The sequence below is a fragment of the Heloderma suspectum genome, chromosome 16, assembly GCF_057233095.1.
Source record: "Heloderma suspectum isolate Gila_16-S chromosome 16, 16-S_ref, whole genome shotgun sequence".
NCBI lineage: Eukaryota > Metazoa > Chordata > Lepidosauria > Squamata > Helodermatidae > Heloderma > Heloderma suspectum.
The window spans coordinates 11,373,884-11,396,090 of record NC_139473.1 but is presented as its reverse complement, the minus strand read 5'-3'; the positions used below and the strand labels follow the sequence as shown (position 1 = coordinate 11,396,090).

Here is a 22,207-nt window from a genome sequence, read left to right as displayed (position 1 = left end):
CTCAATACTTCCAGGTGAGAAGGCACCAGGTTGTGAAAGGCTGGGCTAGAAATACTTCCAGGTCAGATTTGGGTTTTGATTTGGGCAACAGGATCTGGCCCTGGCTTGTGTGGTGGCCTCCCAGGCATTTCAATTTTTGCCTGCCTAAATCTCTCCCAGTTTCCCTATCTGCTGGCCTCCCCATCCTTTCAATTGTACCCTCCCCACTCCAGATAGATTTTTGTCAAGACTTGGCAAACACTTGTCAAGACCACCACAAGACTTGAACCAGGAACCCAAAAGATAAGGTACTGGTTCCCTGCTCCACTGGGAGCTCAGATGAGGGAATTGCAGGCATATCAAACTGAGAGCCAGTGTGGCATAGGGGTGAGAGTGTTAGACCGGGAGCCAGGAGACCTGGGTTCTAGTCCCCACTTGGCCATGGAAGCTCACTGGGCGACTTTGGGCCAGTCACAAAGTCTCAGCCCAACCCACCTCACAGGGTTGTTGTTGTGAGGATAAAATGGAGAGGAGGAGGATAATGTAAGCCGTCTTGGGTTCCTTGCAAGAGGAAAAAAAAGGCAGGATAAAAATGCATTCAATCAATCAGTATCAAACTGGCATGCTTGCAGAAAAGCCCAGAATTCTCCTGGCTTGAGGAGTCAAGTGAGAAGTCCTGCAGACATTAGAACCACCCTCCGCTGCGCTCACGATTCGCTAGAACCCAGTACAGGAAAAGCATCCATTTCCTGACATCTGAAGCACAGCCCATCACAAGCATCCCAAAGATGGCCATCTAACCTGTCTCACTGACCAAACCCTTATGACCTGTTTTTCTAGGACACGTCCGCGTTCCATTACCTCAGGGTTGAGGAACCTTCTTTTATTGTCGGGGGCTGCATGCCCTTGGAGGTAATCCTTTGGTGCCACACGCCAGCAGCCAGCAGAGCTGGGGCGAAAGTGTGTGGCATTTGCAACGTGGGCGGGCTTTAACTATCGGCCATGCTTCTCACGAAACCAGGCTGCGGCCTGCATTCTCCACCCTTGCGTAATCACGTATGGTAGCCCGTCTGTTGTTGCAGCTGCTTCTGATGGAGCCCTGTCTCTTTTGTTTTTTCTCCTAGAGTTGACCCATGATCTCGAGATGAAGGAATTAGAAGCCAGCCACCAAGGTAAGACGCTGCTGACACCACCCCTCTTTCCTGTGAAAGAACACCCAGGAGGGACTTTTGCTTAGCTCAGTGGTAGAGCATCTGTTTTGCATGCAGAAGGTCCCAGATTCAATCCCCAGCATCTCCAGCAGGGCTGGGAAAGACCTCAGCCTGGGACCTGGACAGCCGCTGCCCATCAGAGAAGACCACACCAAGCTAGATAGGTCCATCTAGCTCAGTACTGCCTTACACTGACTGGCAGCAGCTGTCCAGGGTTCAGGCAGGGACAGCGGAGGCTGGTGGCTCCAATGTCAGTGGGCCAGTAAATCCGCTCCAGGTTTCAGTCAGAACCAGTCAGAACTCTACAGGGGCTCTCCAAGGTGTTTCCAGCTTGGAGAGCTCCGTTAAAGTTCTGGCCGGTTTAAAAAAAATTAAATTCCATTTTGAAAAAAAAAATCCCAGGTCCTGCTTCCCAGACCAGTATAAATAAGGGTTGATCTCCTGTAATTTCTTGAAATTATTTTGACTTTATTCCAGCACACGCACACGCTGTGGATTCATTTGATTCCATCCCAGTTCTTAGCATCAGTATAGCCAGCAGAGGGCAGCAGGTGAGCAGTTGATGACCGTCCCTTTTAGCTCGCTGCTGCTTCTCGGCTTGGAAGAGTTCCCAGCTATTGTAGCGTTCTCGCTTCTGGTGTCTCAGGTTCTGGCCTAGCCTAGTTTCGCTCTTTACATGTTTACAGTAAACGGTGGTATTGTTTGAAAGCCTCATCAGTGCAAGACGGAACAAGCATCACGGGCTTCAGAGCTTCACCTCACTGCCTGGACACCTGGCAAAATGCAGCCGTGACATATCCATCGGTAGTACATGATGGATGTCTGCCATTTCCTATATAAGTGCTTACCGTATATGAAATTTCATTCTGTGTGGTTGGAGGTGTGATTCCTAGAATCAGAGAGCTGGAGAGGGTCTGGAAGGTCATCTAGCCGAACCCTTTGCTTGATGCAAGAAATCCAGAGCTACAGTATACCCAACAGACGTCTGCGAAGAATGTGCTTGAAGACCTCCAATGCAGGAGATCCCCCTCCTCAACGCCCCCAACGCCGACGCACCCTACACATATCTGGTTCCATTGTCAAATTGCTCTTACAGTCAAGAAGTTCATCCTAATCTCTTCTCTTTTAACTTAAGCTAGTGGTGAGCTGGGTAATTTTAGACTCTGGATGTAATGGTCTTATGGGGGAGGGGGGATTAGATGGCCCGGTGTATTACTTCAGCTGTGAAGCATACAACTCACATTTTTCTTCCCCACCCCCACCAGCCACTAGCCACCTCCAACTAGGGACATCAGAGAAATCTGCAATGGAACCAAATGAGTTTGAATTTTCATGCATCTGAGCCGTGGTTTCCTCAGCAGACCAGCTTTTCCCCTGTTGGGCGAATTCTGCGGACTTGCAGACTGGTTTTCTAACTTTCCTGAATTCTGCGCAAATTTCATCATAGAAAAATACACAAAATAAAAACCCCGGCCAAAAATGCACATTTCCCCCATAGGCTAAAGCGTGAAAATGTGCATTTGGGGGGATTTGCGCATTCTCGCATGTGAGCATTTGCACAAATGCAAATTTGCGCAAATTTGGAAATAAAAAACCCTGATTCTGTCGATGGGCGGACAGCGGAACAAACGGCGCCTGACAATCTGCAAAACACAGACAGAACGGATTTTGCATAGTCCATACATCCCTGCCTTCAGCTGCCATTCCTTGCTTTGCAACTGCAGCCACGTTCCTGATATGTTACCAACAAAACCATTTGCCAACACTGTTTTTTAAAAGAAAAAAAATACTTTGAGCATGTGCAGTTTTCCATTTCAAACTCACTTAAATCATAGCAGCAGCATGGAGTTTCCTTCTGCCGCCATGATACCCTCATCACTTACTGCTCTCTGAGTGGTCATTTGGGGGTCCCTTTGGCTGCGGGGCCCTGGATTTTGGCCCCAAGCTCCAACCCAGGTTGCACCACTGCCATGAGCCCCTTAGATCCAGTCCCACCTTCTGCGGCAGCAGAGAAAGGATCCTTGCCAACCTGTAACTATGCAAGATCGGACAGTGGAGGCTGGTGGCTCCGGTGTCAGTGGGGCAGTGAATCTGCTCTGGGTTTCAGTCAGAACTACTCAGAACTCTAAAGGAGATCTCCAAGGTGCGAAGCACTGTTGTGGTTAAACTCTGTTTCCAGAGTGCCACTCACCCCACATCTACAGCCTAAACCCCACATTACTGGGAAGGGGAAGTTTAAAAGAGCCAGTGAGAGCCAGCGTGGTGTAGTGGTGAGAGTGTTGGACTGGAAGCTGGGAGACCCAGGTTCTCGTCCTTACTTGGCCATGGAAGCTCACTGGGTGACTTTGGGCCAGCCACAGACTCTCAGCCCAAACTACCTCACAGGTAGTGAGGATAAAATGTAGAGGAGGAGAATTATGTATGCCACCTTGGGTTCCTTAAGGAGGAAAAAAGGTGGGATATAAATGTAATAAATAAAGGAAGGAAGGAAGGAAGGAAGGAAGGAAGGAAGGACTCTTAAGGAGGCAAGAGATCCTTAAGGAATTGTTCACAGGTTCCAGGTCAGAAGGGGAACCTTAATAGGCACTCTTTCTATCAGCCTTCCCTGCAGATGTGTTGGACTGCAACTCCCATCACCCCCCAGCCCACATGGCCACTGGCAATTGGGGGTGATGGGAGTTGCAGTCCAACCCCCCTGGAAGTTACTTGGTATCATAAGGACTAGAAACAGACGTGAGAGTTCAGGGCCTGGCGAAGCTTTGAGCCACAGGGAGACCTGAGAAAAGTCCCGAGATCTTTATCACTCCCAGCACCTCTCGTATCACAGTGAGGTGGAGCAGCGCAGCGTCTGGCTGAGCACCGAGGGCCTCGCCCCTGGCCTCGAGGCAAAAGGCAAGGCTGCCGGCGCAACAAAGAGGTTTGAGGCGTAGACTGCAGCAGGAAGTCTAAGGCGAATGGAATGCTGAAGGAAGGCCGCCTCAGTGGCAGATTCCAAAAAAGCATCTGTCCTTTTCTCTGGCCGCACCCTGGAAGAAACAACAGCACCCGCAGAATGTATCCGGCTGTGCCTTCCGATCTCCGGCTGCTCTTTTTAGGGCAGTATGGGATAACTCCTTCCCAGGGGCTCCATTCCAGAAGTGCGTGTCGCACACTCAGCTTCGGGAGCGTACGACACCATTGCTAGTGTCCCTGAGCATGGACAGAGAGCACGTCTTGCTCCAAAGAAAATCTCAACCCATTTTTTAGATGAGCAGAGTGTGGAGTGGGCAAAATGGATTAATTTGTGGAATTCCTTAGTCCAGCTGCAACAAAGGGGGGGCTATTGCCTTCAGACCCCACTTGAGGGCTTCTCAGGGCTGGCCACTGTGGGAAACAGAGTGCTGTACGGAATGGACCCTGGTTGGCCTCATCCAGTAGGGCTCTTCTTGCATTTGTATGGGGTTTCAAGTAATCTGTTTGTTTGTTTATTTATTTGCAACATTTGTATACCGCTCCGTATCTAAGCAGTGAACAACAACGAGATAAAATGAACAAAAGATAATTCTTTTAAAAACAGAGTGCCGATAAAACCAAGCTGGTCAACCAAGGAAGGCTTCCTGGGAAAAGAGTTGTTTTTCTGGAAAAAGAGGCACTGGAAACAATGAGATGTTAGTGCCTGCCTGACCTCCAGAGGCAGGGAGTTCCAAAGGTTGGGAGCCACCACACTGAAGGCTCTTCTCCAGGTGGACTCCAGCTGGGTCACAGGTCCATGTGGAACTTACAGGAGCAAGCCCTCCGATGACCTCAGTGACCGGGCAGGTCGGTAAGGGAGAAGGTGCTCTCTCAGGTATCCTGGCCCCAAGCTGTTTAGGGCTTTGTACACTAGCACTAAAACCTTAAACCCGGCCCGGTAGTGAATAGGCAGCCCGTGCAGTTCCCTCAGCAAAGGAGTTGCATGCTGAAAAGGGGCAGCTCCTGGCAACAGCCAAGCTGCCGCGTTCTGCACCAGCTCCAACTTCCAGAGCAGCCTTGAGGGCAGCCCCACGTAGAGCGTATTGCAGTAATCCGGACTTGAGGTGACGAGCGCCTGGACCGCTGTGGCCAAGCTATCCCTGTCCCGGAGAGGCCGTAGCTGGGGAACCAGCCAAAGCTGATCAAAGAATAAAGTCATGGGACAGAGGACTAGCATTGGTCTTTTGGAAATGCCCAGCTGCTGATTTCTCGAAAGGTGGAGAGCCGTCGCTCTGGAATGAAGTACATTCAGTGCTGCCATGCTTCCTTCCTCTGGGTTTGTCCATCCTTCCTTCACCATTTTCCTTGCCAAGCTGGGTAGCACAGGTCAGGGGGAAGAGCTGGATGCTTTGAGCTTGTTCCCATCTCTACCGGCTGGTCCTTCCTATGCATCAGGATCAGACTTCAGGCACCCAACGATGCATAGATTGCTGCATGATTCCAGCGAGATCAGGATGAGAGGTATATCAGGAAGGGACACTGGAACATAGGAAGCTGCCTTGTACAGAAGTCAGACCTTTGATCCATCTAGCCCAGTATTGTCAACACTGGCCGGCAGCCGTTCTCCAGGGTCTCGGACGGAGAGTCTTTCTCAGCCCTACCTGGAGATGCCGGGGATCGAGCCTGGAGCCTTCTGCATGCAAAGCCACTGCTCTACCCCTGTGCTACAGTCCTTCCACTGCTAAGTGGGAAAGCACACGGGTGACAACATATGACACCAGAGTGACTCAGTGATGTCTAAGCTCCCAAGTGAAACTGCGCAAGCTGGGTTGCAAGAGACGGGGGGATAAAAGATGCATCAGCAAATTTAGTTCATCGTTGGCATCTTTTGCAGGGCAACTGAGTCACTGGCCATCCTTCCCATGGGAGAGTCCCTCTTCCACCCCACTCCTGTGGGTTCTTTGCCTATGCAACTCTGCTGCATAAGCTTTTGCTCCCCTGGCGTCTGATGGGGCAATAAATTAAAGATGCCGTTCACATAATTGCTCCCTCTTGTAACAATAGTTTAACGCGTCTGCCTCCCTTGAAGGACTCATTAGAAACCGCTAAGAGGTGATGCTATTAAACAGTTGCATGAAGAGGGCGTGTATATTACTCCCCCTCCCCCCCGAAGAAAAAAAAATCAAGGAAGCTACAGACTGGAACACAACTTGGACAAGTTTGTGCATGGTTAATCCCCTGGCATGGATGTATTCACGCTACAGTAGCAGCACATGATTTCCAAAGTGTGGTGTGCATTAGGACGCATTTACAAAGAAAATAGGAAAAGGGAGAATGGTGACTTGCTGTCCCCTTACTTCATGCTCTGAACTTCCTCTCTCTCTCTGGGCTTCCTCTCCTATCTCACCGGCACTCTCTCCCTTTTTTGGGTTGGGAGGGGGTATCCCTGAGAAGAGTAGTTTCATTTCCCTGGTTAAGTTTCATTTGCCTCAGTTAGGTTTCATTTCTTCAGGTATGAAACAGTACTTCCGGTTTGGGGGAAGGAGGCGATAAAAAGAGGAAGACCAGAGCAGGAAGAGAGAGCAGGAAGAAGCAGCCTGGAGAAGTCTAAATGCAGTTAGGGTAGAAGAACTTGCGTTTTTGCCGCATTCATTTTCTTTTAAGGCCTTTTGTATTGCTCAGCTCTATTCTGTAAATACCTTTAGTTGTGTTTTGCTTGCTTTAATTTACCAGTAAGCTATTGCACTTAAACCCCAGATATCTGGAGTGTCAATCACCCCACACCTACAGCCTAAACCCCATGTTATTGGGAAGGGGAAGGTAAAAAAGGGAAGGTGGGACTCTTAAGGAGGCAACAGATCCTTAAGGAGTTGGTCAGGGTGTCCAGGTCATAAGGGAAACCCTGAGAGCAGGACTAAAACCAATGGGTGGAAATTGCAGGAAGCAAATGCCTGCCTTGGGAGGTGATCGCCTCACCTTCACCTGAGGTATTTTAACAGAGGTTGGATGGCCATCTGTCAGGAATGCAGTAGTTGCATCTTGCATTGTTGACCTCCAAGGTCCCTTTCAATTCTATAATTCTATGATTATGTGATGGCCATTCCCAACTTGGTGCCCTCCAAATGGACTTCAACTCCCATCAACCCTAGCTAGACTGGCCAGTAGTCAAGAATGCTGGGAGTTGCAGGCCAAAACATCTGGAGGACATTGACCGGGGTACTGCAGGGCTCAGTCCTGGGCCCAGCGCTCTTCAACATTTTTGTCAATGACTTGGATGAGGAGGTGCAGGGAATGCTGATCAAATCTGCAGATGACACAAAATTGGGTGGGATAGCTAATACCCAGGAAGACAGAAACAAAATTCAAGGTGATCTTGATAGGCTGGAGCGCTGGGCTGAAAACAACAGAATGAAATTTAATAGAGATAAATGCCAAGTTTTGCACCTAGGAAAAAGAAACCAAATGCACAGTTACAAGATGGGGGATACTTGGCTCAACAGTATTGTTGAGTCCTGTGTCCAGTTCTGGGTGCCACACTTTAAGAAGGATGCAGACAAACTGGAGAGGGTTCAGAGGGGGGCAGTGAAGATGATCAGGGGACTGGAAATAAATGAAAGAAAGAAAGAAAATTAAGTTCCTATTTAGATGACCATTTGCTCTGAGAGAACCCCTTAATACTTGTTTGTTTAAATTGTTGGATTAACTCAAGGCTGAAGTGAGTTGGAAGTGGAAAAAAGAGCCCCTGAATAAGTAGGGGGCTCTTGATTCACCTCTGTTTCATTTTGTAGTAAGTTATTGTGTAAACATAATACATCATGGATAGGCAAGTTGAGTGGAATTCAGAATTCACTGCAAACGCACAGTGGCATGAGAGAATGAACTGAGAGGTATGGAGTGAGGGAGGGAAATCTGAAGAGAGAGACAGAAAGAACTGGGCGTGTTTAGCCTCGAGAAGACGGAGGGGAGATATGACAGCATGCTTCAAGTCCTTGAAAGGTCATCCCAGAGAGGAAGGCCGGGATCTCTTCTCGATCATCCCAGAGTGCAGGAAATGGAATAATGGGCTCCAGCTACAGGAAGCTGGATTCTGGCTGAACATCAGGAAAAGCTTCCTGACTGTTAGAGCAATAGGACAATGGAGCCAATGACCTGGGGAGGACCATGTAAGCCCCCTTGGGTTCACTGCAAGAGGAGAGAAGGCAGGATATAACTGTAGTAGTAGTAGTAGTAGTAGTAGTAGTAGTAGTAGTGAGGAGGCTTTACTCAGAGGAAGACATGAGGAAAACCAGTGAACTTGCTAATGGGGAGTTTAGCTTGTTGGTGCCTCCTAGAGTGGTAAAAGTTTCTAGGATTGAAGACAGGGTTAGTTGCAGCATTAAATAAGTTCAAGGTTTCTCCACACGAGGCTTTTTATCCCGCAACTTACCAGAGGTTCTGCTTCCAGATTCTTTGCAGGATTAAGATCAGCTCCTTACACGGGCTACCACAGGCTTTTTTCCCCAGGAATTCCTTTGTCCGCAAGTTCTACATGTTTCATTATACAGCCACTAGATGGCACAGCCATTAAACAGATTCACATTGATTACTGCATTATCCCCAATCTTTTTAAAACCGGGATAAAGGTCAGAAAGCGCAGGAGACACCTTGGAGGTTGGCGACATCATGTAAAGGACCCACAAACATCCCTGAGTGTCCCATCATGAGTGTGCAATGAAAGCCTCATGTAGAAATGCTCTAAGCCTTAGGAGAGCCATGTCAACTTTTTAGAATGGGAAGAAAAATGTGTGAAAGCTGAGAAACCACCAAGCAGTCAGTGGTTGAGGGAAAGGCAGTGGGGGAAGGGGATAAATGAGACTCCAGGAGGGCCAGATTTTGCTCCCAGGCTAGAGGTTCCCAATCTTTGCCCTAGATCCCTGTTGCCAAATTGTTTGGACAAATTGTCTGCATTTTATTAGCATATGGAACATTCAGGACTCATAATGGTAGAACACTCTTTGACCTTTCCTCCTTAACTATGCAAGCACTCTCAGGCCTATCTAAATCTTCTGACATGGAGTGAAGTGTGTGATCCCATTTGAAGCCAGGATAAAAACTGTGCTGCTGCAGATATTTATGTATGTATGTATGTATGTATGTATTTGTTAAATTTCTTGATTGCCCATCTGGCTGGTCACCCGGCCACTCTGAGCGATGTACAACAATACAGACAGTTTTAAAACAATAAAATTCTACATTAAAACATCATATTTCTAAAAAATACCCTAGCCCACCCCAAATGCGTGCCTAAACGACCAAGTTTTCAATGCGTGGCGGAAGCTCATTGAAGAGGGGGCATGGTGGAGTTCCCTAGGGAGGGAGTTCCACAGAGTGGGGGCCACCACAGAGAAGGCCCTCTCCCTCGTCCTCACCAGCCTAGCTGTCCTGGCTGATGGGACAGACAGAAGGCCATCCAATATAAACAATGCGGGCAACTATCTCCTGAGGCAGGCTAACTTCCCAAGACTGTACGCAATTCACTTCCCTATTGAGATTTTGAATTAAAACTTGCTTGTTTGTTTTTGTTTCTTGTCCACCTTTCTCCTGAATTTAGATATTATTGACCAGGAACTGGAAGAAAAGTGCAAGATCATGGAGACCCAGCTGCAGGAGAAAGAGGAGGCCAACCTGGAGTTGCGGAAGGAGCTGAGGCATAAAGAGAGCTTGGTAGCTGCCCTCCGGTCCAACCTGAGGAATAGAGAGAGGAAGTTCCTGGAGGAGCTTAAGAGGAGAAGCCACCGAGTCACCGTCCTCAACACGGAGCTGCAGAAGCAGACCGAGGCAGCTGCTTACCTCTCCTTCCAGCTGCATGCCACCAAACAGAAGCTTCACAGCTCCCGGCAGAGTAGCAAGTCTGACAGACCTCCAGAGAAAACGTTCTTCCCTCAGCCCTGTGGTGAGACTAGGCCCAAAAAACGGACACAGAAGTCCCACCCCCACAGGCCGGCTACCAGTTCTTTCCACGCCAAGGGGACCTTCAAGGACTTGTCATCTCGAGACAGGCTAAGCAGCTTTGTAGACATCGAGTCGATGCCTGACCCTGCCCTTTTTTTATACTCGAAACGGCACCACGCTCTGTCTCACCATCAGAAATCGGAGCACAGGGCCTTGTCCAACAAAGCAGGAACTGACCAGAGCAACCCCAAAGGGGGCCAACAGAAGTCTTCTGGGCAGTCCTCCCAAGAAGCAACAGAAACGGCGAGTGGCATCAGAACTTTGGGCAAACCTAGGCCATCTTCCAAAGGGGAACAACGCAAGCGAAATAGCTCCAGCCCCCAAACTTCGAAAGACACTGAGTAAACAGGGCAAGGCGAAGAGAAGGGAAAACACATAGCCATTTTGACGTCGCTTTTCTGAAAAGGCCGATCTGTTCAAGCACATCCCTAAACCTGGAGCCACTGTTTGGAAAAACGCTCAATCCCGAAGGCTTCGTAGATCTAACCGTTTCGTCTGTCCAGTTGGTATAACACTGAAAGAGCTGCGCGCTCCACGGGGGAATGGCGTTAGCAGCAATGAGACGGCCAAGCCGTTGCGACGACAAACAGCATTGCACAAAAGTTTGGCAAAGAGGAGCAAAAAACTGAACCTCGAGTTTCCGTGCCTTGAGATTACATCTTTTTGAGCTGTTCCGTTTCAGATTCTGACGGGAGCTTCAAAACGTGCAGTTTGAAATCTTGGTTTCAGCGGCAAACCTGAAAGCTTTGGTGCTGACATCTAGATTTTGGCTGTTCTGAATGTGGACAACATCCCCATCTCAAATGGGTGTCGTTTCATTTATTTATGTTCACTTTTCAGCAGTAGTTCCGATACCATCAACTCCAGTAGAAATTGGCGATGGAGGCTGGATGTGAGTGTCTGAAGAACAGGAAACTGTCAAAGGATGTGTCAGGGAGGGGTTGAATATTTTGGAATTATGTAGAGCAGGTTCTCCAATCCTCTCCCCCCCCCTGCCGAGGGGGGTACAAGACAACTGGGGGTTGGACAGTGGAGCAAATTACAATGTCTCAGCCATAAAACAAGTGGTAATCGTGATCCTACTTGAATGCAAGAAACTGGTGTGACATCAGAGATGAAATCCTGGAGAGCAAAATGGAATCTACTCATGGGGGGGGGGTAGCACTGCTAGAATTGCAGGGACCCCAGGGGTTCAAACCCACTTAACTTTAGCTATTTCTTTTAAGAAGAGGGCATTATTTGTCCAAAACTGTGAAGGAGGTGTGGATTCATTAAATGAAATCCAACTTTTCCTTCATAATTTGTGTGCTAGTGGGCATTGTGCATTACAGCAAGGGCGGGGAGGGGGGGACCTCAGGACCAAATCTGGCCCTCCTAGGATCTCAAACTGGCCCTTTGGGACTCACCTGAAGGCCTCATTCCTTCCCCCCTGCCGCATTGTTTGGTGGTTTCCTGTGCAGTCTTTTCCCACTGTAAAAGGTTGAACTACCTCTCCTAAGGCTTAGTTACAGGCAGTAAGAGATTTAACTTTAAATATGTTAGTATTGGGGGGGCATTTTGACCCCACTTCTTTTTCCTTTGCCCAACCCCCCTCTGGCACTGCCCACCACTGGAATGCAGCCCCCAAGAACTTATGTGAAATTGACTTTGCCCTCAGCTGAAAGAGGTTTCTCACCCCTGCATTACAAGGTGTGATAGTAGGCTCCCATCCTTAAAGGTATTTAGGGAGGGGCTTTAAAAAGTGGGTAGGTAGTTCTTGGCAAAATAAAATAAAATGTGGGAACTCCAAATATGGACCTTCCTCATTCTCTCTCTCTCTTTCTCTCTCTTTCTCTCTCTCTCTCTCTCTCTCTCTCTCCCCGCACCCCTTTCTCTCTCCAGCTGGACTGGGAAAATGTTTCTAATTCCTAGGCAACAGTGTTAATTTTTTAAATAGCCAGGCAAATTTTGAAAATGAAATTTAAATGTAAAGCCAGACTTAAATGCATATATATCCCAGTTTTGAATTTGTGAGAATGTTTGCCCCAGACAAAAGCTGATAGGGAGGTAAGTAGGTAGATTTATTTCCAGTTCCTGGGTACTAACCTCACAATGTTTAAGAATCCATGCCTAAATCTGAAACATCTTCCCCAGGGTTCACATTGTAGGGCGTCCTTTTAGCTACTATTTTAGAGTGGCATAAAGGGGGGGGGCAGGATTTGGATAAAACTGTGGGGGAGCGAGGGCTTGTGGATTTCATTAAGGGTCTTCCTACCTTACCCCCAATAATTCGAGCACCTGGCCCTGCTCCCCAGTTTGGTGTGCTAAATTCTTACTCCCTTACCACTAGTGGTAATTGGCATAGGTGTGTGTGTGTGTATATATATAATCAGAGAGCGAATGCAGGGGATGGGTTGTAAGGGGCAAAATTGCACAGCAAGGTGAGCTTCGGCTATTGGGTGGTATAGAAATGAAATTAATAAATAATTAATAAATAAAACTTGTTCAGCCATCTGTGGTGGTGAACATGAACACATCAACCAACCTCAGCCTAAGCTAGAACTCCATGAATCTTCCATGGAGTTCTGAGATTGGTGAGGCTTGTTTCCAGATGTCTGTAGAGAGATCGCTTTACATTTTGAGAAAATCAGACGACAATGACAATCAAGACGGTTGAAAGGGTATGTTGTTTGTCTTTTTAGTGTAGGGATGAAGGAGTTCTAGGCAAGCCAACAAGGACTAAAGATATTCATTTCACCAATGTCCAAGTTCATATGTTTGTTTCATCCAACTTCTTCCATAATAACATCATGCAAATTTGAGGCAGCAACCCAAAGTGCTCTTAGGGCATATCGGCTTAGATTTCTGAGCAGCTGCCTGAAATGTAGGAAAGAGAGTGGATATAAATGAATGAATGAAATCAGGATAATCAGGATGCAATAAAATGTTGCAGTGTAGAAGGCTTCTGTTCAGGAGTCCAGCCAACCAACAACCCAGGGCCTCTTCCAGAATATACCATTCCGTTACCCCTCCCTGTAACAATCTTAGGGTGTGTCAGCCTGCAGGAAAGAGGGAGAATATAATGAATGAATAAAACCAGGATGCAATAAAATGTTGCAGTGCAGAATGCTTCTGTTCAGGAGTCCAGCCAATCAGCAACCCAGGGCCTCTTCCAGGATATACCATTCTGTTACCACTCTCTGTAACAGTCTGTCAGCATTCTGTACCCACTGAGCATGCTGAGGATTCATTGGGCTGTTTGAGGGGAGTGTTACCTCTGCAGAGTTTGTTTTCCAAATATGTTGGTTCTTTTGGGACGTCCCATGGGCCTCCTTCCCTCCCCCCTCCTGTGAGTGGGTGGTGCCATTTTGGCTACATAGGAACTGGCTCTTGGAGAATTGAGATCACGGTTAGTTGTATGTGATTATAATCCTTGGCTCGCCCTATAGCTGGAGAGGACAAACAACCATCTCTGAATGCACGTTGGAGCCACCCTGCAAAAAGTGGATATCTGATACCATCTTTGGAACCCATTCACACATTACATTTTATCGCTTTACCTGATCTATTTCTTTTCCAAGTGTGCATCTAAAACGTAATGTGTGAATGGAAGAAAGAGGAGTTTAGAAACGTGTACCATACAGGTACACTCATTAGAGAGGGAAGGGTAGCTGAAACTGCCTATTGAGTGTACACTGACCATGCAATCCCAGGTGTGTTTACTCAGAAGTAAGTCCCGCTGTGTTCAGTGGGACATGCATCCAGTTAAGCGTGATTGGATTGTGCTGTCAGTGACAAGCCCAGATTCGTGCCAGCGTAATGTGAGAAGCAGCCCTCAGGCAGCTCATCCAAGTGGTTGCGATGTTCTTAAAAGCCCAAATCTGATTCGGGGGAAGACCATAGTTAAAAAGGAAGATGGGGTAAGACAAAAATAGCAATGTAGGGGGACGGGGGCTTGGGACTGGATAAGATGCAGCAGGAAGACAAATGGCACTGAGAGAAGGATGTTCACTGGGGGGGGTGGGTATTGGTGAGGGTTGGCCAATCAAACAGTGGAGGCTGGTGGCACTGGTTTTAGTGGGGCCGTGAATCCATTCTCTGAATCCAGAACCAGCCAGAACTCTGGAGGAGCTATCCAAGGTGCTGAGCCCATTTGGGGGACAGGGTTCAGCATTTTGGATAGCTCCTTTAAAGTTCTGGCTGGTTCTGACTGAAACCCAGAATGGAATCACAGCCCCGCTGAAATCGGAGCGACCAGCTTCCAATGTTCTGAACCATGTTCTGTTTGGGGCCTGCAAGGTAACGTGATCCTGAAGTACCAGGAGGAACACAAGCCGTGCTCTTACACAAGTCCCATTCATGTCATTAAAACTGGAGCAGGTGAGTTCCCTGCTGGAAAGGTGCCCAGTGTCTTAATGCTGGGCGTGAGAAAGGAGATTAAGCAAATTTACAGCACAATCCCATTCACGTCCGCTCAGAAGTAAGGCCAGCCGAGTTAAATGGGGCTTGTTCAGTAAGTGGCCAGACTACAGCAGCTGTAGGATTGCAACCTGAATGGAGCAACTATTGAAATGTGACCTGTATTCGGATTCTGACCACCCTAATACGGACACCAGTTCTTCCTCCCGCCTGTATTGTCCAGATATAACAGCAAGATCAGTTGCTGTGCAGAACTCACAATGAGCAGTGCTGAAAACGAAATGAGATAGTCCACGCTCCAGTTATAGCTGGAGCTGTAAGGATGGCTGCTCATGCCTCAGACTAAGGAATACCAGACCCCCTTAGAGAATCGTGTGGTGGTTATGTATTACAAAAGTGGAATATCCGTTTATGTTTTGGCTTGCATCCTCCATCTCCTCACCCATTTGCAACAAGTAGAACAGGACTTAAAAACAAGGTTGAGCCTTGTGGTATTTGAAATAATAATAACAATAACAATAATAATCTAAGGGTTGCCTTTCACCCTGCTCCCTTTGCCAATGTGGGACTGAGAAGAAGGGATTGAAGAGTAGAGGGTTGCTTTGCTGCTTTTTCTCTGGCTGGCCTACTTTGCTTTTAACAGCAGGCTGGGCAGACAGAAATTCAACAGATGAAGCCAAGTTCAATGGCAGAGCCCAAGCTCTGCAGACAGAGAAGTGGAGGCTGGCAGATTTGATTTTGGTGGGGCAGTGAATCCATTCTGGGTTTCGGTCAGAACCAACCAGATATCCAAGGCACTGAACCTATTTGGGGGACTGGGTTCAGCACCTTGGATAGCCCCTTTCGAGTTCTGGCTGGTTCTGACTGAAACCCAGAATGGATTCATGGCCACCAGCCTCCACTGGGCAGAAGTGTCCTGGATTTAGCCTGCAGCATATTTCATCCAAAGGATCAGGGAGCAAGAGACAGAGAAAACCTCCCTGTCCCTGAGACCCTGGAGAGGTGCTACCAGTCAGAGCTGACAATACTGGGCTAGACAGACCAACGGCATGGTCTGGTATTAGGCCGCTTCCTGTCCTTCCCTCAACACAGAGATTCAAATATGCGGAACAAGACAGATAGAGATAAAATATACACACACTGCTCCAAAAAGCTCAGGACAGCATTCACTGTGCATGCACTCACACACACACTCACACACACACACACACACTATTTCTCTTCACAACAACCCTGTGAGGTAGGTTAAGCAAAGAGCCCAACCTCACCCTGTGAGCTTTGTGTGGCGAAGAGGGGACTTAGAACTTTGGTTCCCCTGAGGGGTGGGCAGAAGGTCGGTCAAGATCTACTGATAGATCTCTGGGTAATCTGCACCAGATTGGCAAGGATTTCTGACTCTCAATTGTTTAACAACGGCGGCAAGAAAATGGCTCCTTTTCCGCCACCCTAAATTATACTGCTGGAACGAAGGGAGCTTGGGGTAACCAGGAATGGGGGAGCTTTTTGCGGAAGGACTGTGACCTCCATTCAGCTGTGGTATGCAAAACAAAGCCCCGGGCACATGATTCTTTAATTCTAAACGTATGTCAAGGGCTCCTTGGAGGTCTCTCTCAGTCTAATCCAGTAGCCAAGTCCAGACACAGACAAAGGGATTCTTTTCAAAGCTTTATTCCTCTTTTACAACTTAACAGCTCTACTGTTAGCAACTAGATATGAGCAGCAGAGTACCTATGCCCTACATTGGAACAGTTGGTCCCTGTTTGAAAGGGAATCACTGGCAAACCCTGAACTTATAGGCTAGGGAGAGTCCCTCCCCTTTTCCCTTGGATCCTCTGGGCGCAGCCATTGTTTGCGCGCCAACCGGGCACTACGCCTCCTTTCCGCGCCCTCCATTTGGCGCCGCTCTCTGCGTCGGCGTCGCGCGTCCATCAAGTCTGCTTCCCGCGCTCTCTCACTCCCAGGGCTGCTATCTAAGCTAGGAATGCTGGTGGGAGGAATCTCCGTCAGCTGTTGGCCCTGGGAAAGAGGAGCGCGCTCCTCTCCCAGGAGCGACTCCTCTTCCTCAGAATCAGAACTACTCTGGGATTCTATGGGCTCAGTGTCCACCCTGACAACGTATTTCTTTTGCACCAGGGTTCGTTTGGTGGATCTCGGGATTCTAGTTCAAAACAAAGTAGAACCCGCCAGTCTGAAGTTTGCCCACCTGCAGATTTCCCATGTTTGTGTGTCATGCAGCTGCTGAAAGCACGGGGGGCCCTACCACAACAAAGATGCCAGACGCCCCATGTTCAGCTTGCTGGACAAGATTCTGGTAGGTAGCTTGTCAGGATAAAGCTTGTGGCTAAAACTTCCTCTAAATCCATGGGCCATGCCATGAGCTGATCATGAGCAAGGTTGGTAGGACCAAAGAACAGAGGTATTATTTTAGGCAAAACCAGCATTATCAATTAAGTTTTGATATCATGCTAGGAGAAACGCTGCCTTCTATTTTTTTTATTATTATTATTTGAAGGTTGATCATGATTAAGGACTAGCCTTTTTAGGAGACCCTCTGCTGAGAAAGAAATTAAGGAAAAAATGTATCTGAGATCATTAAGGTCCTATTTAGATGACCATTTGCTCTGAGAGAACCCCTTAATACTTGTTTGTTTAAATTGTTGGGTTAACTCAAGGCTGAAGTGAGTTTGAAGTGAAAAAAGAGCACCTGAATAAGTAGGGGGCTCTTGATTCACCTCTGTTTCATTTTGTAGAAAGTTATTGTGTGAACATCATAGAATCATAGGGTTGGAAGGGGCCTACAAGGCCATTGAGTCCAACCCCGTGCTCAGTGCAGGAAGCCTGATTCCTGGGCAGTCTCCCGTCCAAGTACTAACCAGGGCTGACCCTGCTTAGCTTCCAAGATCAGACGAGATCAGGGACATCTGCCATTTTCATCATGGATAGGCAAGTTGAGTGGAATTCAGAATTCACTGCAAAGTAACACACAGTGGCATGAGAGAACTGAGAGGTATGAAGTGAGGGTAGGAAATCTGAAGAGAGAGACTGAAAGAACTGGGCCTGTTTAGCCTTGAGAAGAGAAGACTGAGGGGAGATATGATAGTGCTCTTCAAGTACCTGAAAGGTTGTCCCAGAGAGGAAGGCCAGGATCTCTTCTCCATCATCCCAGAATGCAGGAGATGGAATAATGGGCTCAAGTTACAGGAAGCCAGATTCCGGCTGAACATCAGGGAAAACATCCTGACTGTTACAGCAATATAGCAATGGAACCAATGACCTAGGGAGTATTCAAGGTATTCAATGACCTAGGTATTCAAGATGCGGCTTAACAGCCACCTGTCAGGGATGCTGTGACTTGGATTCCTGCATTGAGCAGGGGGTTGGACTCAATGGTCTTATAGGCCCCTTCCAACCCTACTATTCTATGATTCTATGATTCCTGTAAATAATGTGTCTTGTTTCAGAATAACCACAACAAATCAACTTGGAGTTCTGTAATCTTTTAAACTAATCCATTATGTTCATTTGGACAACATGAAATCCATCGCCAGCTCATTTTTGTGATGATCTGAGAAATCTGTTTGCTCACTGTGACCTAAGCCAATTTCTCTGTTGTCTTCTGTTTGAGGGATAAGAAGTTTCAGGCACTTCATAACTAATCGAGACAGCCTCCATTCAATTTTGTGGCAAGGGTCTCCTAGTGATTAGCAAAGTTGTCCTGATGTTATTGAATGCTCTCTAAAATTGAAATGGTCCAGGGAGGTGCTATCAGCAAGAGAACATTGGCTAACAGTACATCTTCAGTTGTGGGGGAACTGAACAGGTAGCGTATCTGGAGAGAACTCCATGCAAAGTCTTGGAGCAAAATTTGCTCTGTGCTAGGAGGCGGATAGGACTAGGAGCTGAGGAGATGAAGAGTCTATGAGGTAGAGGCCCTGCTACTAAGATAACAGGATCCCAGAACTGAGGTGGCTAAAGGAAGACACATGGAGGTGGTTGGCTGAGAGGCACAAGGTTTGAAGGAAAGGATGGCTGGAAGAGGCAGGAACTGAGGGAATGAGGTATGGAAGAAAAATGGACATAAAGAAATGGGAGGGGCAAGTAGAAAAGAAGAAGTCCTCAGAGCCTAAGGAAATGTAGAACTGGTTGTCAAGGAAGCATTGGTAGGCTGAATTCGCAAACTGATTTGAACTCACTGGCACATCCTTTTGCTGAAGATCTGAAAGGGAGGGATGCTAAAAGTACTTCTTTTTTAGTACATCCCTCTAAAAAAAAAGTTCTTCTCCAATGTGAGGTGGCATTGGAACAATCCCTGTGAGGGCAATAAGTGACTCAGGCCACACTGTGGGCACCATCCGGTATCTGCTCAGGAGTACACGCTGTTGAGTTCAGTGGGGCTTACTCCCAGGTGAATGGGTACAGGATTGCTGCCTGAGGGACAAGTCACTTGAACTGCAATAGCCATAGTGGAACGGGACTGTTAACCCCAATCCTGCCACGGCTGCTAGTTATAGGCTGACTCGCAAGGAAGCACACCATCCATTGGGCCACGCTGGCCGTTCTTCACACAACTTCTACTTATTTATTTGTTTATTAATTAATAAGCCAAAGCCCCCTGGGCGGTTCACAAAATATGAGATTAAGGGCGCAATCCTACCAGAAGCGACCGCCTATCCAAAGCAGGGCAGGAGAAGCACAGAGGGGATTGTTCCCTCCACGCTTCTCCTGCCCTGCTTTTTTGGCTAGACAGCCGATTGTGGCTGTCTAGCCGCGGGAGCATGGAGCGGGGAAGGAGGCTGCTGTACGGCACATTGGATGTGTCATGCAGGCAGCTATGCCCTCTCCACTCCGGAACGCCCCAGCCACGCCCCTTTCCTGCCGCTCTGCACTCCTTTTGCAAGCACGGAGGATCGGGCCAAGGCAGCGCAGAAGTGGGGGCAGGTCGGTTCTCTGGGAACCAACCTCGGAACGCAGGATCTGAGGTCGTTTCCCACAAAACGGCATATCCTATGGCCATCTAGCCACTGTCCAGCGGCCATAGGATTGCTCCCTCCAACCATAAGATACAAGAATATAAGAATAATGTAGAATCTAAAACAAAATTAAAGTGCAGACAGGAAAAAAAATGATTTTTTTTTAAATAAATTTTGTGAACGGCCCAAAAAATGAGGTAAATAAATAAATAAAATCATCCAGGTAAAACCAACAGAAAAGGAGAATGGCAGTGCAAGCATCTAAAAAACGCTCTTGTTATTTATTACATTTCTGTAATTATTATTATAATTATTATTTCTATTATTAATAATTCTATTATTATTTCTATAATATTATAATTATATAAAAAGCACTATTATTATTTATTACATTTCTATTATTTATTACATTTCTATAGCCAAAGCTTTCTGGGCGGTTTACATTATATTATTATTATTATTATTATTATTATTATTATTATTATTTACATCTGCACAAAAAAACACATTTAAATATTATTTAAATATATATTTTAAAACATATTTTCTTTCAAAATGTGCATTTCTAGACATATTTGGATACATTCGTTTGAGCCAAGAACTGCATCAGAAGATTCAGGCCGCAAAAAATGCAGTCCATAATTCAATTCCAATGTGTACATTAGTCCGGGAAATACAGCACTGGTCAGTTCATACTGGAATTTGCAAAGAACAAAATCCTCAAGCAGTCCTACATAAAACTGATTTAGGGCTCAATCCTATGCATAGGACTGCACCTTCAGCTGTCACGGCTACAGTCTCCCAAAATGATGTAGTTCCTGTAATGGTGGTGATAGTAATCACAAGTGGTACCAAGACTGCAACACTTTCCATTATCACATGATAATGAAATTATTTCTAGATCTAGTTTTAAATATCCACGTAAACATGTCCCAAATGTTTAAATAAAGTGTTATTTTAAGATCCTCAATGCAGAGATCAACCCAGGCTTTAATAGAATGAACAGAGAAGATGCATGTTAAATCTTCTTTTTAAAATATTCTCCACTGTCAATCTTTCAGTGCTTACTAGATAAATGTTGCATCTCCAGTTGAGCTGTAGGCTCTTTTCAGCTCAATGGCATGCATTGTCAGGGAATGTGGTTTACTTGATAACCACTTCTGCCTTTGTACTTTAGTACTGCCCACAAGCCATGACTGCTTCATAATCCAGGCACAGTTCCCAGAAACAGGGCCTGCAATCACCTTAAAGAAAGGCTGCACACACAGATCCAAAAAAAGAGAGAGGAAGAATGTGGGATGAGGAGGCGACATATTCCCATTCTCCAGTTCGCACAACATCCAAATCCTGGGATTCAGTTTCACATTTCCACTGACTTTCACCATTTGGGGAGGTGAATTCCTGCGATAGGATTTGGGTTAATCGCGGCCCGCAATTCACTGAAATTAAAAGATGAATCCAAGGCTGAACGTGGAGTTGGAAATGAGAAAAAGAGCCTCTGGATAATTAGGGAGCTTTTGATTCATCTTGTGCTAAATTAATGCATAACCATTATGCACGAAGGCAAGTTGGTGGAAACTCAGAAGATACTGAAAACATGAAGAAGTGTGAGTGGTGCAGAAGGGATGGCTTTTTTTTTAAAGATTGGAATTAGAATTCAGATAGCAAGTATCTGGCAAAATTGACTGAAATTATTTCTAAAGCTACTGTTCAATAGAGTAAATCCCTCCCCCTTTTAAGGTTATATTAATAGCGCAGAAGTCGATGTCAAAGCAGAGACAGAAACACAGAGATCAGAGCTGTAAGGGGTCTTCTAACCATATTTCATACCTTTTCCAACAGCATCTCATTAACCCTGAAGCTGGATCAAATCCAGAGACTTAGCAGACCTATTTACCATAGACAGTGAAACTAATATAGCTTAGAGGTACCAAGCTGGTACTCTTCAGATTGAAACGTTCGGATGATCTCTAGGGCCTGCCAGTTCAGGCTGTGCATGTTTGCCGCTAATCTTCCTTAGGCCTGTGTTTTCAATCTTCTGGTGCATAGGAGGGACTAAAATCATACAGACATACAGCGCCTATAAATAGATACAAAATGTACAGCACCGTACCTGATTTTTAGTTGGACAATCAAACGTTCTGACCGCTGGGAGTGTCATCTCTACTAGGGTTGTGTTATGGATGCGTCGTCAACATCACACCATCGCGCATGACATGGGAGTTTCCAAGGACAAATCTGCAAAAGTATTCGGTCATGTGAGGGGACAGCCATAGTCCGAAATGCCACAGCCCCAATGCTCGTTTGTCACCTCTGTGAGAACTAGGCCAAAATAGTGCATGCCTAGTAGATATCTCATTCTCTGTAGTCTAACTCCATCCCAGGTTGACTGCTTTACCAGGCAGCTTGGGGAGAAACCAAGCTTAGCAAACTTCCAGCTGGAACCAGGTTGGAGGTGACCGTGCAGCAAGATTCAGTGCAGCATCAAGCTGTTGCTCAGCAACCATCAGGTGCTTCTTCTGATAGCGGAAACCCGGCCCCTTCTTCCTTCAGGATTTTGTTTCTGCCTTTACATTTGGATCCAGGATCTGCCTTCCACAAGAGGAAGGGCTCCGCTTGCGGAAGGTCCCACTGCCTGATGTTGGAGGATCCCTTCCTCGATGGCCTTGTAGGCCCCTTCCATCCCTACTATTCTATGATTCTATGATTCCTCCCCCACTCACCACA

At 46.9% G+C, this 22,207-nt stretch overlaps 1 protein-coding gene across 1 annotated transcript in view; it reads left to right on the top strand.

Moving 5' to 3' along the window:
- Positions 1 to 13,190, top strand: part of CCDC92B (coiled-coil domain containing 92B) — a 41,653-nt gene extending 28,463 nt beyond the window's left edge. The window contains exons 3-4 of the mRNA XM_084822915.1: positions 1,104 to 1,151; positions 9,712 to 13,190. Coding sequence (XP_084679041.1) covers positions 1,104 to 1,151; positions 9,712 to 10,457 — 794 coding nt within the window. The 3' untranslated portion in view covers positions 10,458 to 13,190. The remainder of the gene's footprint in view (positions 1 to 1,103; positions 1,152 to 9,711) is intronic.
- The last annotated feature ends 9,017 nt before the right edge of the window (positions 13,191 to 22,207 follow it).